At 40.5% G+C, this 18,934-nt stretch overlaps 1 protein-coding gene across 1 annotated transcript in view; it reads right to left on the reverse strand.

The window, feature by feature from the left end:
- Positions 1–18,934, reverse strand: part of PLCG2 (phospholipase C gamma 2) — a 54,188-nt gene that overhangs the window by 13,981 nt on the left and 21,273 nt on the right. The window contains exons 7-21 of the mRNA XM_015821712.2: positions 16,764–16,807; positions 15,483–15,555; positions 14,841–14,942; positions 14,529–14,647; positions 14,211–14,296; positions 12,505–12,625; positions 11,775–11,943; positions 9,958–10,062; positions 9,725–9,814; positions 8,763–8,941; positions 7,141–7,341; positions 4,826–4,945; positions 3,186–3,366; positions 1,862–1,930; positions 1,596–1,705 (exon numbers count right to left, since the gene is read on the reverse strand). Coding sequence (XP_015677198.1) covers positions 1,596–1,705; positions 1,862–1,930; positions 3,186–3,366; positions 4,826–4,945; positions 7,141–7,341; positions 8,763–8,941; positions 9,725–9,814; positions 9,958–10,062; positions 11,775–11,943; positions 12,505–12,625; positions 14,211–14,296; positions 14,529–14,647; positions 14,841–14,942; positions 15,483–15,555; positions 16,764–16,807 — 1,769 coding nt within the window. The remainder of the gene's footprint in view (positions 1–1,595; positions 1,706–1,861; positions 1,931–3,185; positions 3,367–4,825; positions 4,946–7,140; positions 7,342–8,762; positions 8,942–9,724; positions 9,815–9,957; positions 10,063–11,774; positions 11,944–12,504; positions 12,626–14,210; positions 14,297–14,528; positions 14,648–14,840; positions 14,943–15,482; positions 15,556–16,763; positions 16,808–18,934) is intronic.

Here is an 18,934-nt window from a genome sequence, read left to right on the forward strand (position 1 = left end):
CATTCCAGACAAATGGTTGTCCAGTCTCTTCTTAAAAACTTCCAGTGATGGAGCATCTACAACTTTTGAAGGCAAGCTGTTCCACTGGTTAATCGTTCTCACTATCAGGAAACGTCTCCTTAGTTCTAGGTGGGTTCTCTCCTTGATCAGTTTCCATCCATTACTTCTCATCCTAAAAATCACAAGTATGACCAAAATGCCAGGATTCCATATGTGGTTTTTAGCACCCATCTTAAAAAAGAGGGACCTACCATGCTATAACGCTCCAGAAGTTCCTCAGTCACTGGATAGCGCAGCCTCATTTTCCTGTACAAGGGGTGCTTCTCATAGTAGTTCACCAGCTCCACTAAACTCTCAAAATAAGCAGAGGTTCCCAAGACAAAGAGTCGGCCTTCTTGTTTAATTCGACAATGCTTCACTTTCCCCTCCGCTCTGCAGAAGAAACAAGAATGGTCTTTTTTTTTTTTAAAGCAATCTATCTGTGAGCAGGAATAGCCCTCAGNATCATCATCATCATCATCATCATCATCATCATCATCATCATCATCATCATCATCATCATCATCATCATCATCATCATCATCATCATTATTATTATTATTATTATTATTATTATTATTATTATTATTATTATTATTATTTTCAGTCAAGTTTTCACTTGAAACAACAGAAAAATCATATGAAGAAATCTACTGTTGGAAAACAGCTTGCAAGTAGCCCTCAATTAATGAATAGACTAATGGTAGTCTATATGTTACCGTCAGTGTGTGAAATTAGGCATTTTATAGAACGCCTTCGAAATCTAGAGACCGCCAAAAGTGGGATATTAAAGTATGAAATGCTTAATATTTCATACATTTCCTAGGTATCTACGCCATGCCAAAAGGCAAACTGGCAAAGTATAACATACCCCCGCTAAAATGCAATTCTACCCTTCCTTGTTGCAACAAGTAGATCAATGCTGGTCTTTCTCTCTCTCTTTTTTTTTTTCCAGTAAGAAAATCCTGTGCTTTATTTTGCATTTCTTCTTTCATTTTCATATATGTCTTTTCAATAAAGGGTTAGAGTTAGGCTAACTTGAATCCTAACCCCTTTCATGACTCTCTTTTCATACTTGGCTTAAATACTTCTTGTCATTCTGCATAATGCCTAGGTCTTATAGACAGTGCCTAAGGAAAGTATATGGCATATTGAAATAACAGAGACATTTCATACTTTGCCTTAAAAATGTCACACATTCTAAAGATTTCCTAGGCGTTCTATATGATCCCAGTTTTTTGCACCTTGCCAGTAATGTATATAACAGCCTCAACAAAAACATGTCCCAAAGGTGCTTTTTCAAAAGGACACTGGACTTTCTTTGTTTTTCCTAGAAGACATTTCGCTTCCCATAGAAGAAGTTTCTTCAGTTGCCTGAAGAACTGAAACTGAAGAAGCTTCTTAGATGAGAAGTGAAACATCTTCAAGGAAAAATAAAGTCCAGTTGCCTTTTGGAAAAAAAAACCTCTTTGGGACAAACGTGATCTGGATGACTGAGACTCTCCACCACGGAGATTCAACAAAAGTACAAAAAATAATAATAATCCAATTCTTACCAGCCACCACTTTCTTTGGATACGTTATGAATTAAAGCTCCCCGGCAAAATGTCAGCTCATCATCTCTCTTAGCTTGATAGTCGTACAAGGCTTTAACCGTTCTCTGGGGCTTCGAGGAAAAAAAAAACACCAATGGAAAACATTTCAGACCAACAAGTCGGCTGAATTTTGAGAAATGCTATGAATCGTTCTGATGTTTGAATGGAAAAAATTGAAGATAAAGAGTAATTAGCTCCCCATTCTTTTAGACTTGGATATCACTCACCACAGAAGGTGTTATTTCGGTGGGCTCCACGTACATCTTGACTTCGTATAAAGAGCTAGGATCTTTCTCCTAGGTTGAAAATCAAAATAAAATGAGTTACCATCAAAGTCTCGGCTCTTAGACATTTTACCTTGCTTACATACAGCAACTGAATATTGGAAAATCTACCAGATTTTCCCCTTCTCCTCACTTTTGGGATATCCCCTACCCCCAAAAAAGTCCAGCAGTATTGTGGCAAAAATTGAGGGGAACTTTTTTGATATTTGAGCTAGCTAGAAAAGGGAAGTTTTCATAATGACTGATAATTTCATTGTCTTTAAGATCTGGGTCTTTTTTCTTCTTAGTCTTCTGCTCAAGAAAAGTACCTGACTTTATATTCAGGGCCATGTTGTCTAGGTTGCCACCCTAAGCTAAGCCATAATCTAATTGTGGGTCCTGATTGTGTTGTGGTATGTAACACAGAGAATTTTAACAGATTAAGGAGGAATCATCCAGCATTTCACACATTTATTTTCTCCTACAGCCAGAAATGATTTTGGCTTATTTTTACCTGCTTGGGATATAAGTTAGTTGAGTCTCTTAATCAGAGTCTGAGGATGGCTGGATTGAAATTCCCACTTTTCAATCTTGTGCTCTCAAAGTTAAGTGAGTACATGATTTTAGGGACTGTTCTAAAGCGATGAATCACAACTAAAGGACGCAGTGTGTTTATGGCAGCTTTAAGGGATCAACAATTTATCTAACACCTTGGCTGCATGTCTTCCTATAAATATCGCTACGTTTTTAATTACTAGTATTGATCTTACAATAATTATTTTAGCATTCTTTATTTAACTTTATTTATAATACAATGAAGAGACTATATCCCTTAATTAGAGGGCTAATTATCTCGGAACCTAGAAGGGTAGGAAGGTAGAAAGAAATCATTAGTTGTCAAGAGTCAATGCTGACTCGAAGACATAGAGAAAGGAAAACCACACACATGTATAGAACAGAATAAAAGAGTAATAGAGCTAGAAGGGACCTTGGAGGTCTTCTAGTCCAACTCCCTGCTCAAGCAGGAAACCCTACACCATTCCAGACAAATGGTTGTCCAGTCTCTTCTTAAAAACTTCCAGTGATGGAGCATCTACAACTTTTGAAGGCAAGCTGTTCCACTGGTTAATCGTTCTCACTATCAGGAAACGTCTCCTTAGTTCTAGGTGGGTTCTCTCCTTGATCAATTTCCATCCATTACTTCTCATCCCAAAAATCACAAGTATGACCAAAATGCCAGGCTTCCATATGTGGTTTTTAGCACCCATCTTAAAAAAGAGGGACCTACCATGCTATAACGCTCCAGAAGTTCCTCAGTCACTGGATAGCGCAGCCTCATCTTCCTGTACAAGGGGTGCTTCTCATAGTAGTTCACCAGCTCCACTAAACTCTCAAAATAAGCAGAGGTTCCCAAGACAAAGAGTCGGCCTTCTTGTTTAATTCGACAATGCTTCACTTTCCCCTCCGCTCTGCAGAAGAAACAAGAATGGTCTTTTTTTTTTTTAAAGCAATCTATCTGTGAGCAGGAATAGCCCTCAGAATTCCATATTATTTATGTATTTAATTTAAATCCGGTCTTTATTATTTTTACAAATAACTCAAGGCAGAGAAGATCCAACACACCTTCCTCCTTCCATTTTCCCTATAACGATGAGATGGGTTGTACTGAGAAGGACTGGCCCAATGTCACCTAGCTGACTTTCATGGTTAAAGCAGGACTAGAACTCACCGTCTCCTGGTGATTGGCCCAAAGTCAACCAACAGTCTTTCACAGCTAAGGCAGGACTTGAACTCACCGTCTCCCACTTTCCAGCCTGATGCCTTAACCATTGGACCAAACTGGCTCTCTATTTAGCTGAGCCTTTGCAAACAGAGATAATTGTTTATGGATGGCTCTATTTCCTGGCATCCACAGGAGAAGAGGCATGAAATATTTGCAAAGGGAGTGTTAGAGGATCTGTTGACCCTTTGAGGTAGACCAGACAAGAAGCACATCCATGAGTATCAACACTATCCTTATTGTAAGGTGACATTAACAGAATCTTGAAAGTCTGAAAGACCTTCTCTTTTACTTTCCAGAAAACTACAGACGGTCCCTTCTGAGATATCCTGTGTCCTTTTTCCTTCTGTTGGCTAAAACAACATTTGCGTGACAGTTGTCTAGGTTAAGACTCTTCCTCTGTCTCCCAAGGTGATTCCCACAGACCATTATAAGATCATCTAGCTTCTCAAAAATGTTTCCATTCTCCTGGCTGTCCAATCGGCCTCCTACCACACGAGATAATAAGGTTCATCCCTCTTCTTTTCCTACTGACAGCTGGGACAACCTGGATGGGTAATAATTAGTCATGTTCCTTAGGTTCCATCTTAACAGATTTGGACTGAACTAGGTGAAAACAGAAGTACGTGAGCCATGGTGGAACAGTGGTTGGAATGCAGTATTGCAGGCTAACACTGTTGACTGCCAGCAGTTTGATCCAGACCGGCTCAAGGTTGACTCAGTCTTCCATCCTTCCGAGGTCGGTAAAATGAGGACCCAGATTGTTGGGAGCAATAGGCTGACTCTGTAAGCCATTTAGAGAGGGCTGTGTAGCACTATGAAGTGGCATATAGGTCTAAACGCTAGTGCTATTGTTACTTTCATTTTTAGAGAAGAAGAGAGAATCAGCTAGGCTTAACCCGAGACTTAGCCATCTCTGCAACTTGGAGGGCTGACTAAACACATTATCTAACTCAAGAACCCATGGAACATGACACTATTGTCATCTGATTAATCTAACAAGCTTGACAAGACTCTTTCGAAGCATATGCAGTAATCGATGAATTAGTGCTTCAGATATCCCTGATATTCATTGTTTTTTCTGTAAAGTCAACCACAAGGCCGCTCTGAAAATTTATCTAATCATCACCCCATGTGTCTTATCTTACCTGAAAGTTATGGCATAGGAATCCAGTTCATCTCTCTTCCTTATCAGGAAGGCTCCATCCCTTGGAATCCGCATCAACATGTCTTCTGCTTCTCCACGACTCAGGTTGCTGTAATACCAACTAACAGAGAAAAAGGTGATTGCAGTTTCAAACGTAACCTCATTAATAATAGCAAAGAGGGACACCAGATGGTGAGCACAGAATTCCTTTGTTCTGAAATCAACGAGTTACTCTTAAATGTTGATACTGTTGGCTTTTCCCCTTCCTGCCGTCTAAATCCAGTCCTTTAGACCTCCAAACCAGTGGTCAAATAGAGGTGGAGAGCTGGTACAAAGATAAGGTTTTCCTACCAGCTCAATTCCAGGTGGACTGAGGAGAAAGAAACAACCTCACCAAAACCTACCCCCTTAAACCCAATTTCAAAGGTATAAGAAGAACTGCAAGAGTTAATTTGCAATAGTTTCAGAGGTGAAGAAGCACTGTAAGAGTTGATTTACAGCTTTAACGAGAGGACCAAATGAAGACACAAGCCTGGAAGATCATGCCTATCCTCATTATCCAGAGTATAGTCTGATTTAGCACAGGGGTCTCCAAAGTTGGCAACTTTTAAGAGTTTTGGACTTCAACTCCCAGCATTCCCCAGCCAGTAGGGCTGACTGAGCAATTCAGTGAGTTGAAGTCCACAAGTCTTGAAGTTGCCAAGTTGAGAGACTCCTGACTGAGCAGAAAGACAAGCACAGGGTGATGTAAGCTCCAACTACCATTCTAATCTTATTGTTTTGCCTTTGAACCATGTTTTACTCGAATTCAGCTAGAAAGTAAGTTCTGGGAGGATATTGGCTTGCGAAATCACTCAAGGACTCCAACCAAACTGTGGGCAGGTAAGTTGCCCAAGGATGGGAAGCTTCAGAACGTCCATCTTTTCCCAAAAATCAAACCCTCTGGTCTTGTTTCACGCAGGGGTGGAGCAGGTAAAGATTTAAACTAGGGGCTGGGAGCTAGAAAACTGTATCCAGATTGCTTGGTTCATCCCTACAAGTCCCAACAAATGCTACAAAACGTAGCTGATCAAGCTAATTTTGCAGCCTGTTTAATTCTGGTTTGCCGAACCAAAACGAAATGTATGTTTATTCTAGTTTAAAAAGAGAGAGAAGGACCAGGGGTGTCATGATAAGAGACTTCCAATATTTGAGAGGCTGTCACACAGAAGAGGAGGACGACCTAGTCTCCTGAAGGCAGGACAAGAAGTAATGGATGGAACTAATCAAGGACAGAACCAACCAGAACTAAGGAGAAATTTCTTGACAGCTTGAACAATTAATCAGTGGAACGGCTTGCTTCCAGAAGTTGTGGATGCTCCTTCACTGAAGGTTTTAAGAAGAGATTGGATGGCCATTTGTCCATAATGGTATAGAGTCTCCTGCTTGAGCAGGGGGTTGGACTAGAAGACCTCCAAGGTCCCTTCCAACTCTGTTGTTCTGTATTATTCTGTCATCCTCTGCCTTAAGACAATATTTCTCCATCTAAACCAGGGGTAGTCAACCTTGGCTCTTTTACGACTCGTGGACTTCAACTCCCAGAATTCCTGAGCCAGCCAAGCTGGCTCAGGAATTCTGGGAATTGAGGTCCACGAGTCATAAAAGAGCCAAGATTGACTACCCCTGATCTAAACCATTCCACTCCTTGGACTGATATAAAGGATGAAGTGGGTACCTCAGAGCCAGACAATTACCCACGTCTTCCTTTGAACAAGAGGACACGGGTGTGTTGTAATGTTATAGCTCTCCCTCAGACACCACACACACATAAGAGAGACAGACAGACGGGCAAGGCTGTGGCTTCCAGCTCATGTGCCTATGCCAAGAGGCTCTACCAAGCGCTATTTCTCAAATTTTTTCCTCAGAGAGAAAAGCCAACCCAAGAAAAAAAATAATAACAAAAACTAAGCTGGATAAACTGCCACGGAGACAAAATCCATAAATGGCAAAAGCCTGTGGTTTTAAAAGAAGAGAAAGTCAAGCAAGAGAATCCTCCTCAATTAACATCTCCCTGTTTTCTCTTGGCCAAATGATTAAATATCTTAAGAGCTTAGACTGTCCCCAGAAATTTTGCAGCTCTTTCCAGACTCCTGAGGTTAAAGTTGCATATTCAAGGCATAATTCAGCACCGTCTGTCAGTTTAGCTGACTCTCCTTGTTGTTTTCCATCAAATTCTCCCTCTTGCCACCGCAGCAAAAGACGAACAGCAAGCTTCAGTACTAAAAATAGCATTTCACCCCACCCTGGAATTTTTTTTTCTTTCTTGGCTCTACGTACTCCTTAGATTCGTGAGGTTTGGGATTCGGGACGGCGTCAGTCAAGCGCAGCTCAAACTCAGCGCAGCGTAAATGGGCTTCTTTGTAATGCTGGATTAGGTCAGAAATGCTGTCGAAGGTGAGGTTATTGGTCAGGTAATATTTTATGCTGTCTCCATCGGAAGAAGAGCGGATGTGGCAGTGCTGGACTCTACCTGATCTCCTAGGACAAATGAGGAAAAAATAAAGTTTTTTTTTTAAAAAAGAAGAAGTCTCGTTCTTCTTTCAATTTGTGAACTGCAGCTGTTTGCATTTGGAAAAAGAGAAAGGAAGATTGAAGGAAACTGGGTCTGCTCAATTATGCAGAGTAGGAATAAGATGGAGGGGTCCTTGGTGCTCCCTAGGCACCAGGGGGGGACAGTGGGAGGAGGGGGGGACAGTGGGGTCCTTGGTGCTCTCTGAGTTTGGTTGTTTTCTTGCAGATATTTCATTACCAATGTAGGTAACATCATCAGTGCTAGAAGGGAGTAGGATTTGTGGAGTGGAGGAGGAGGAGGAGGAGGAGGAGGAGGAGTCCTTGGTGCTCTCTGAGCTTGGTTAGAAGGAAATGTGGTTTGTTCTCTGTTTATATACTAGTGGCTTGTCTTCTCAGTTTTGGTGAGGGTGCTGTTTTCTTCTTGGTAGTTCCTTGATTAGACTGTTTATTGCTTTGATTATATGTGTGAGTCAGTAGTTCCTTGACTGAAATAAACAGAGAGCAAAACCCACTGTTTTCTAACACTGATGATGTTACCTAGTTTGGTAATGAAATGTTTGCAAGAAAACCACCAAGCTCAGAGAGCACCAAGGACCTCACAGTCCTTTCACCACCTCCTCCTCCTCCTCCTCCTCCTCCTCCTCCTCCTCCCTGCAAACCCCACTCCTTACTAGCACTGATGATGTTACCTAGTTGGGTAATGAAACGTTTGCAAGAAAACCACCAAGCTCAGAAAGCACCAAGGACCCCACCGTTCAACCCTGAGACGCAAATATTCCCATTGAGGATTTTAATGATATATAGATAATCCTTGGCTTACGACTGTAATGGAACCGGCCCACCATGGTTGTAACTCATGATGGTGAGCCACAACCTGATTTTTTTTGTGGAGATTGTTAAACAAGCCATGGTTCACTATGGGCTGCTTTGGGCCAAAAACAAGAAAATGGCAATTTTCGGCAAAAAAGTAGGCTAGCTGGTTGAATTGAAGTCCAGACTTCTTAAGTTTGGCAAAGTTTGAAAAGCGCTGCTCCAGAGTGCTTTACCCCCTTAGTCTTGCTTCTAAGACAGCCAAAACATAAGAACAAATTCAGGAAATGGCTTGCTTAGCTCCTAAACAATCGACTCAGCTAAATCAGGAAGTTTGTTTTTCCACTTCCAATTAAGTATTACATTTCATAGCAGGTCAACAGAAAGAGCAGAATTTGGGCAGTGGGGGGGACCCTTCGTGAATTACATTGAGCCCGATTCAGCCTCCCTAAATTGACTCATGTAACCAACAGTAATTTTAGCACATTTTCTTTCCTCAAATGCACCTTCCTCCCCAATGTGACAAAACTTGATTCGTGTACCAAAACAGGAAAAGCGCGTTCCAAATTAGCTCTCACCAGAACGAGAGGGTGTAATCGTTTGGGTAGGCCTCGCTCTCCCTGACCAAAAAGGTCCCGTCTTTGCCACCCATTTCAGCGCAATATTCCTGCAGGAGCTTTTCGGCTGTGGTCCTGCCTTCCGCCATCTTCCCGTGGAACCATTTCTCGCCGTAGTGTAGCTCCGTGCTTTTCGCTTCCTAAAATATTAAGAAGGAATATTTCTTCAATTGATCATTGCAATGGATCACATACAACTTGTCCTTGACTTTGTTGTTAGTTGCGAAGTCGTGTCCGACCCATCGCGACCCCATGGACAACGTTCCTCCAGACCTTCCTGTCCTCTGCCATCTTCTGGAGTCCACTGAAGCTCACGCCTCCTGCTTCAGGGACTCCATCCAGCCACCTCATTCTCTGTCGTCCCCTTCTTCTCTTGCCCTCCATCTTTCCCAGCATCAGGCTCTTCTCCACTGAGTCCCTTTTTCTCATTTGGTGGCCAAAGTACTTGAGTTTCCACTTCAGGATCTGGCCTTCTAAAGAGCAGTCAGGGTTGATCTCCTCTAGGACTGACCGGTTTGATCGCCTTGCAGTCCAGGCGACTCAGAGGAGTCTTCTCCAGCACCATAGTTCAAAGGCCTCAATTCTTTGGCGCTCAGCCTTTCTTACCTGTACTCACAAGCAGCTTGGCCAGATTTGACAGGATTGTAATAAGTTTACCAATCATTTTCAGTGCTGGTTGAAATGTCACCCACCTTAGCCGTGGGGTAGCTACTGGCTCGCTTTGATGTCATTTAATGGATGTAATTTATGATGCAATTTTAATATTTTTACTTAAATTTCAGATTGAATTTTAACTTTTGTGATATAACTTTTGACTTAGTTTTGATTTAAATCTTCCGGAGTCGCTGTGTGTTAGGTGGCACGTGAATTTAATAAAAAAATAAATAAGTAAGTAAAAGACATAACGTGAGCAGTTTACATACCTTTGGGGGTTCTTCCTCAGCATTCTGTTCTATATCGTCACTGAAGGAGAGCTTTCCATTGGCTACAGCACAGTAATGACGAGTCCATTTCTACAAGGCCAAAAATGGTTGAAAGACAACTTTGCCCTCAAATCAGAAAAAGATAGCAACAAACTCCTCAAAACGTCTCTCTCCCTCCTCATTTCTCCATGATGAATGTCAGCTACAAAGGGAGAAGTAGAATCCTTGGTTACCTGGTCAATGGTGTCCCACATGTATAGTTCCCCTTGTTGTTTCTTTTCCTCTTTCTTATCTTCTGTGTTCACATCTACGTCACCTTTGGGTCCCAATTTTTTATGCTGGTGTAAATGAAGAAAGCAATTATGAGAAACGAACACCTTGGATGAGTTCTCCAGGACTTTTCCCTTGAGCTTCTGCTCTAAACAACATCCTTAAAGAAGACAATGCCCTGTTGAAAGAGTAGGAACATCTTCTGCTCCAAGACCAACTGCTTCCTCTCTTCACTTTCCCATGATAATGACTAACTTCTGATCATCTACGCTGGTCCTTCACTGTTGACCAAGAAAGACATTATTTGCTGACCCAATTTGTAGCATAATTTACATAAATTTACTGAAAATTGAAGTCTCTGTCCACCACCTGATTGTATATGGCTTACTTGCTTTGGAAAATTCCAGTTTCCATTATTAAGGATCTCTGGCGCTCAAGCTTAATATTATAATAGTGCGGAATGCTCAACAACTTGACTTTGAAACATACAAATGCAAAAGTCAGTTTCCTTTGCTACTCCCAGTGAAATTTTCTGCATTTCCAGGATTTGTTCAGGAGAAAGATAAGCCTGCCAAGATGTACACCTGCTTCATTGCTCGGAATTATTAAGCATAGATGAATTGTTTTACGGTAGGCGTTGGTTAGAAATGACATTATTCTAATGAATGGCCAATTCTGATCTGGATGAAAGCTGGCTTTTAACTGTAGCAAATTTAAGGCGTACTGCTTCTGTTTAATGGCAACCATGTGCTATTATTAGATTAATATCATGTAAAAAAAATAATGCATTTGCTGGGAAAAAAAGATAACAGATTTCAGCCCTGCCTCTGTGTGTGTGTGTGTGTGTGTGTGTGTGTGTGTGTGTGTATTTAGCAACCACAAATTGTAAGACCACCAGGAAATTCTTTAAAAACTATAAAAAGTTTTAATAAAATTTTAAACACCAAGCTTTCGCCGGCGAAAGCTTGGTGTTTTAAATTTTATTAAAACTTTTTATAGTTTTTAAAGAATTTCTTGGTGGTCTTACAATTTGTGGTTGCTAAATATGAGCTTACCCAGGAATCACCTTTTTATTTTTAGAATTCTTAGTGATAGATAGATAGATAGATAGATAGATAGATAGATAGATAGATAGATAGATAGATAGATAGATAGATAGATAGAAAGAACCAGCAAAAATTGTCAAAAAACATGATCAGGTGATGGTGGGATGCTGCAAATGGACAAAAAGATGAGCTGAGTGCCCCAAATGCAATTGTGTGTGTGTGTGTGTGTGTGTGTGTGTGTAGCAACTGGGGTCCACTGTAACGTCAAATGGTCACTAAGCTACCAGTTGTAAGTCAAGGATCACCTGTACTTACAGACAGATGGATGGATAGTTATAATGAAACAGTTATCCTTTGCTGAAACTGTTTTGTAGAGCTTCATAAATGTATAAAAAGCCCTTTCACACAAAATCTTTCTTACTGTGGCACTGCCTTTCTTCTATTACTGTTTTATTCTTTTTCTCTTTTTCCTTTTTCATTAAGTGAACGTTTAAAAGAATGGACGGACAGATGGATGAGTTGTAGAAAGACAGCACCGTACCAAATCCAAAGCTGGGGAAGAGAAATAAAAAAAAAACCCACACACCACCATCTTGGTGCATTTCCTAAATCTCATACTTTCTACCATCCAGGAGGAAAGTCTCAGTTCCCTTCAAGAGAGCAAGGCAAAGGGAGACAAATTGCATCCGTGCATTTTATTACATTTTTTTTTTAAACTGCCAACTCCAACTTACCTTGATGATGACTTTCCCTTTCAACTGAGTTGGGGACGGGAGCTGATCAGCACTGGCTTCAACGGGCTTTGCTAGAAGCTGGTCTCCGAACACTTCCCTGAACACCTTTGCTATGTGACGCTGCTGCTCCACACTACAATGCTCCTCGATTGACAAGATCACTGGGTACCTTCAGCAAAAGAGAGAAATACTCATGAAGAGGGTGATAAGAACCCCCTTGGATCCATCGTGACTGGGGTAGACTAGAGTTTAGTCCAGTGTCTATGGAGATTCCCCATCATCCAAGTCATGATTGTCCCAGACATGCTTTTTCCAACAGGCAACTGGACTTTCTGAAAAAAAATTTTTAAAACATTTTGCTTCCCATCCAAGAAACTGAGCAGGGCGTTGACTAGAAGACCTCCAAGGTCCCTTCCAACTCAACTCAACTCAACTCAACTCAACTCTACTCTACTCTACTCTACTCTACTCTACTCTACTCTACTCTACTCTACTCTACTCTACTCTACTCTACTCTACTCTACTCTACTCTAGTCAGGAGGTCACCCTGGATCCTGCAAGTAGGAATTTTGTGAAGTCTCTTCTAGTCTGTAAGACAATGTTTTAAATGGCAAACATGCTTGGAAAGTTTAAGAACAAAGAGGGGAATAGTGGAATTCAAAACACTTTTGGAGCAGAAAACTCTGAAAAGCATTATTCTTTGGGGTAATTAAAAATAATCAGCACTTACTCAGATGCTACAAATGCATAGTCCTTGATTGCCTGCACGACATCATCAAATTTAATTTTGGTCGTTCGTGTCCATCCGTGATAGATAATGGGCTTCCCCTCAGGACCATCCCAGCAATCCACTAATACAGACAACAAAAAGGAAAAAAAGTAATTGCAACAAAGGAAATATAAAGTTAAATAAGAGCATATTTGTAGCTCAGAGTTGTACTGTAAGACCTTTGGTACTCTCTGAGTTTGGTAGGGTTTTTTTGCAGATGTTTCATTACCCAACTAGGTAACATCAACAGCACTGATGATGCCACCTAGTTAGGTAATAAAACATCTGCAAGAAAACCACCAAGCTCAGAGAGCACCAAGAACTCCGAAGTTAAATATTTAATTGCCCAATAAGTAAATGAGAAGTGTGAGTGACAAATTAAATATGTATATTTAGGAGGCAAGGAAACAACAGCCAACGACTAAATAGCCAGCCATTAACACCCCGATCAACATCTAAAAAAACCACATGCATGAGGCAACATATAAATACCACACATAGAACAGCCCAAAGCACACACTTTGTTAGAGAGAAGTCTCCAGCATGACCCCTAAAGCTTGGAAGACTAAGCCTCTGGTCCCCTTGATGAATCCAGATTGGATCCTGCAACATTATCCTGGGACATCCTTCGTCTGTAAATACTTATCAGCTATTCATTTTGAAAGGCAATAATACAATTCTTGACACATCAAAAAAAGCAGAAGCTAAAGATCCCGGAAAGGAAAGTCGTATCACTTCTTTTCTGCTTCTTCTTGTCAGCCCAATCTCTTTATTAAAAAAAGGATTTCTTATCTGAAGAACAAAAAGAGAGCTGCACAGATTTGAGCGACAAGTTTCTGTGCCTGACGTTCTGCTTTTTTTTTTTTTTTTTTTTTTGAGTCACCATTTCGGTACGACTTGTTTTACAAATCAAAGCAAGAAATCCCAGGGTTAGTTCCTTGATACGCCAGATGAAGAAGCAATGCATAAACATTCACTCCAGTGGCTGCTGTGAACAATGAAGTCTGGAGTAATTCAACAGGAAATTCATAATAATTGAGGGCAATAGTTTATTTTAACTTGTAACTCTAGTATCCTGTAGTTTTATCTTTCCTCAGTAAACTGCAGACGCATTTCGGCATCAAAAGTAGAATTAGTTTAATAAACAGAGATTTGATTATAACGATCCTCTAAAAATATTAGAAGATTTTAGATTCCAATAAAGAGAGAATATTTGTAGATCAAGGTTGAAATGAGGGGTCCTTGGTGCTCTTTGATCTTGCTTGTTTTCTTGCAGACCTTTCATTACCAAACTAGGTAACATCATCAGCCCTAATGATGTTAACCTAGCTTGGGTAATGAAATATTTGCAAGAAAACAACCAAGCTCAGAGAGCACCAAGGACCCCTCAGACATTACATTATTACCATAATTTAAGAAGATATATATATTTTTATGAGGAGTCCTTGATGCTCTCTGAGCTTTCTTGTTTTCTTTCAGACATTTCATTACCCAAACTAGGTAACAACATCAGTGCTAGACCGTTTTGGGTAATGAAACGTCTGCAAGGAAGCAAGCAAGCTCAGAGAGCATCAAGGACCCCCTCATGTCAACCCTGAACTACAAATATTCTCCTTTATTGTTGAATTTTTATGGATGGGGTGAAAAGGCAGAAAGAGATTACTCACACTCAATACATCGACACCCCATTCGGAGACATCTGATGTAGGCTTCTGGGGAAGATTCACTACGAAGCTGATCTCCAGTGAGGTAACTAAGCCGGAAAGAACAGCATGGAAAAATGAAATGCAGCTTTCCATTATTATCAAGGGTGAATAGATAGAACAGTTGAAATTCTTTATTGGCCAAGTACGATTGGACACACAAGGAATTTGTCTCCGGTGCATAAGCCCTCAGTGTACATACAAGCAACAAGAGATAAATCATGATCATAATCATAAAATACAATCATAAAACACAGTCAGATAAAAGACCATAATACTTACGTATTATGGGAAGAAGAAATCCAGTAATGCGACAAAGGATTATTCATGTCTTGTGGGTCCACTGAAGCATACTTCTCATCCCAAATGGTGTTTTCTTTCGAAAAAAGGTAGGTAAGAAACTACAATAAAGTAACACACACACACACAGATGGAAAAATATGAATAGATGTTATTTACCTCATCAACATATAATTAAATGCTGTTTAGAGTCAGTATAAAATGAGACACTTGGAAATGCAGACCTTGGTTGGACTCTGAAGCCCCATAATATTCTTTACAGGAGAAATATTGCAAACAAATAGCCCCATTTACCTCATCAACATAGAGGAAAGGTTCGTCTGTTTCCCTCATAGTGTCATCTATAAATTTGGACATCCGTTCTCTTACTTTATTAAGATCCTGTGCCCAAGATTCCTGAAATTACAAAGAGTATCATCCAACATGTCTGTTCATCTCCAATATTATCACCTTTGAAAGGAAACAGTGATGCCACAGTATCACAGCCAAGGGTGGTGTAATGGTTAAGATGTTGGGACTAGGAGTGAGTAGGCCCAATTCCCATTCAATCAAGAGAAGGTCCGTGGTAGACTTTGGGTGAATCCTTCCCTCTCTGCCCAAGATCCAGGATGCTGTGGTAACTGGTAAAGATACTGGATCAGGAATTGGAAAATCTAGGTTCGAAACCTTGCCCCCACCCCAGCTATGATAGCATTCTGGCTCAGCCTAAAAGCAGTGTACTGGTTGGCAAAGGTATTATACCAGAAGCAGGAAGACCTAAGCTGATTCCTTCAGACATAAAATTGTATTATTCGGCACCAGTCTCTGGAATAAGGAAGTCTTCTAACCATGACTCTTTTGCTCTGCCATGGACCCAACCAATGGATCCTACCATATTTAACCATGATGTCATACATACATGTACGTTGAAAAACAAGAGCATTAGGATCTTCTCACCTGCTGCTCATGTAGGAGAAACCTCTGAAAATCGTGTAAATGTACTGCTGAGGCATCTGGCCGATCTGTGTTTCTGCAACAAAAAAAGTTAAAAGCAATTTGGAAAACGCCAGACTGGAGGAAAAAATGCACAATATCCAGCATGTAGTCTGACAAAGCTGAGACTAAGACTTGGTAAACAAGGGAAGCATTGTCTTTAATCAAAAACAACTGCAGGTAGGCTAAGATCTAAACTGTCTACCGGTTCAAAGGTCTTGGAAAAAAAGGATTGAATTATCATCATTTAAAAGCAATTATCTTCTTCTGGAACCATTTTCCTTAATTATTTTTTCCCTCCCAAATTGCGGGGTAGTAGGTCAAAAGAGAAAAATCGTACAGCAACATCGGCTGAAAAGATGAGAAAGGACAGGAAAGGAAGAGAGAGAGAAAAGAATTATTGCATCTGAGGACGTGAATGTTTCATTTCCTGAATTTTAAATAACACTATAAAAGTAGAGCTGTGCAACACCTTGGAAATAAAAGGTCGCAAAAGGGGATCATGTGACCCCTCGACACTGTCACCGTCATAAATACGAGTCAGTTGCCAAGCGTCCAAATATAAATCACGTGACCATGGGGATGCTGCAACTGCCATAAGTGTGAAAAATGGTTATAAGTGACTTTTTTCAGTGTCGTTATAACTTCAGTCACTAAATGAACTGTTGTAAGTCAAGGACTGCACCTATTTATGACATTTGCAGTGATCCCAATTGTGGTCATTAAGTCGAGGAGTACCTGTAAGTCACCTGACTGTCGTTACATTTCCAGAGAATCCTAAATCTTAATCCAGATTTATCAGATGACTATACAAAGAAACGGAACAGAAATGCATGATTTTCTTTCCATCCCTTATGTACAGCAAATGGATAATTAGACCAAAGATTAAAAGCTTTGTGTAAATTTTGCGTCTCAGAATTAGGTGGGATTTTTCTGCTCAAATAAATGAGAAGCAACGAACTCTGACTTAGATCATGGCTTGTTTGGCTTCAATAAACCATAATCCGGGGTTCATATAGGTTATATCAATATGAACAGGATGCAGGACGCAGGATGACACTTGCTCATAGTGTGGTTTACTAAGCCAGCATCCCTTGTTTAAAATAGTACACAAATACAGTCAAATGTATCTCATTAATCTACTGTGACGGAAAGAATAAGCGACAAAATGATATTGCAGGGAAGATTCTGATCAAAGCACTTTAAATGCGGTTGTGAATAAAATTGCTTCACACAATATCTCACCCTAAGAGAAACATAGTAGAATCCTTTTTGAATTCATCCAGAACCTGGGAAGAGAAAAATGACGAATAAAGAACAAATAATTTTCTTCTGCATAGAACAGTTATTGCCTGGAGAAAAACAGTTGTTCAAACAAGTGAAAATCATCAAAAGCTTTGGTTTATTTCTATCTATATATTTGTATCTGTTATCTATCTATCTATCTATCTATCTGCACGTATGTATGCATAATAGACTCTTATAGTTCTGAATCTACTCAATTAAAAGCAAGGAACTTTGGTATCATGAATTAAATATAAGACTGAAAACCTACTGTATGTACTAACTAATTACTACATTTCAGGTTACAACACAGAACACACTCTACACTTTAAGAGGAAGTCAGATAAGAGCAGAACATTTACCGATTTCTGTTGGTCAAACATAATCTTCTTGTAGAAAAGATGAAATTGCTCAAAGCTAAGTTCTTCTTTAGCAGCTTTTATTTCCTGAGTAAAAAATATAAATAAGCCAGCCATAAGTAATGGGGCAGCAATTTAGATTTTGTCACAACTACACCTACCCCAAAGCCGTTTATCCTGTCCCAGGCTAGAGAAAAAACAGGTAAGCATCCTATAATCTAGCAAAAAGACAGTTCTGCACTAAGGCTTCAGAGATGAAGTCCTTGCCTTCAGAAGTTGTGGGTGCTCCATCACTGGAGATTGTTAAGAACAGATTGGACACTGGTCTGAAATGAAATACGGTCTCCTGCTTATGCAGGGGATTGGACTAGAACAGAGGTCCCCAACCTTTTGGGCACCAGGGACCGGTTCCGTGGAGAGAGGTTTTTCCGCGGACCAGAGTGTGTGGGTTTGTGTGCTGCCTGCATCCCACGGATGGGGCTTTGCTTGTTTGTGTGGACCGGTTGCTGGCATGCCGTGGCCTGGTACTGATCCACGGACCGGGGATTGGGGACCCCTGGAATAGAAGACCTCCTAGATCCCTTCTGACTCTGTTATTCTGATGAAGATTTTGCATTTGTGCACAGCTGGAGAATATGGCTTCTATTAATTTGCTCGCCTAAATGTGAATGGCTACGAGCCCCACAGCTTATGGACTGATATTATAGTATAGTTAGGCCATGTGTAACTGACAGACTGGATGCCAAATTGTGATTTTAATATAGAGTCTATGTGTTATTTATTATTTATTCTAGAATTGTTAACTGGGTATTTAGGGAGTGTTTTTATTTGTTCCGGTCTCTGGTCTTTGACCGTAATTTGACCATGAACATCCAGGTTCCTGCTGTTCTAACAAGAGCACTAGCCAGGAAGAAAACACACAGAGACATTACTTCTTTCTCAGAGATGCCACATAGGTTTCATAGGAAGAAGGAACCATTTTCTGGGCGACTGTGGTGTGCACACTGAAAAGCTACATTTACACACCTTCCCCGTGCCCATGGAACAGCAAAGGGAGATGAGAGTTCCTACCCTCTGCCATTAACAACATCCAAGATGGGGAAAAAGACCTGTTCCCCAATGAAACCCAGAAGACTGATTATTTTGGAACTACGTAAAATGCACGGTAATAGGTAAGCTGCAGGACATGTAGCCTAAACCAATACTCACCGCAAACTTATCTTTCAAGTACTTCACGCTGTTCACTTTGAAGTTGATGGAGGGAAGTATTGTTTTCAACTCTCTCAGGCTGATGCTGAATAAGAATAAATACCAAGAACATCATTCTTTTTAGGTTCACTCAACATTCTTTATTCAACAACGGGGCTATCGGTCCCAACTGTGGTTACTAAAAGAGGACTAGCTGTGAAATGATGTCCAGGGGATGCTAAAAAAAAATAACCCCAAAACCTCAGGAAGCTGAAGGACTTTTTGAGACTGGATAGAGTCTGCCCCAATCAGGTTGGTGAAGAGAACATTTCACAAATGAAATATCGCTACTGAAAATATAGTCTTCAGCCGAGAATATTTGTAGATCAGGTTTGATCTACAAATGTGGCGTCCTTGATGCTCTCTGAGCTTGTTTGTTTTCTTGTAGACGCTTCATCACCCCACTAGGTAACAGCTTCAGTAATTGAAGGCAGTGGGATTTGCGCTCTGTTTAAATACTCTGCTTGTCTTATGCTCTGCTTGCCTTATGAGTATTGGTGAAAGTGTTCTTGGTAGTTCCTTGAT

The sequence above is a fragment of the Protobothrops mucrosquamatus genome, unplaced genomic scaffold (genome assembly GCF_001527695.2).
Source record: "Protobothrops mucrosquamatus isolate PMUCROS unplaced genomic scaffold, P.Mucros_1.0 scaffold1386, whole genome shotgun sequence".
Classification (NCBI taxonomy): domain Eukaryota; kingdom Metazoa; phylum Chordata; class Lepidosauria; order Squamata; family Viperidae; genus Protobothrops; species Protobothrops mucrosquamatus.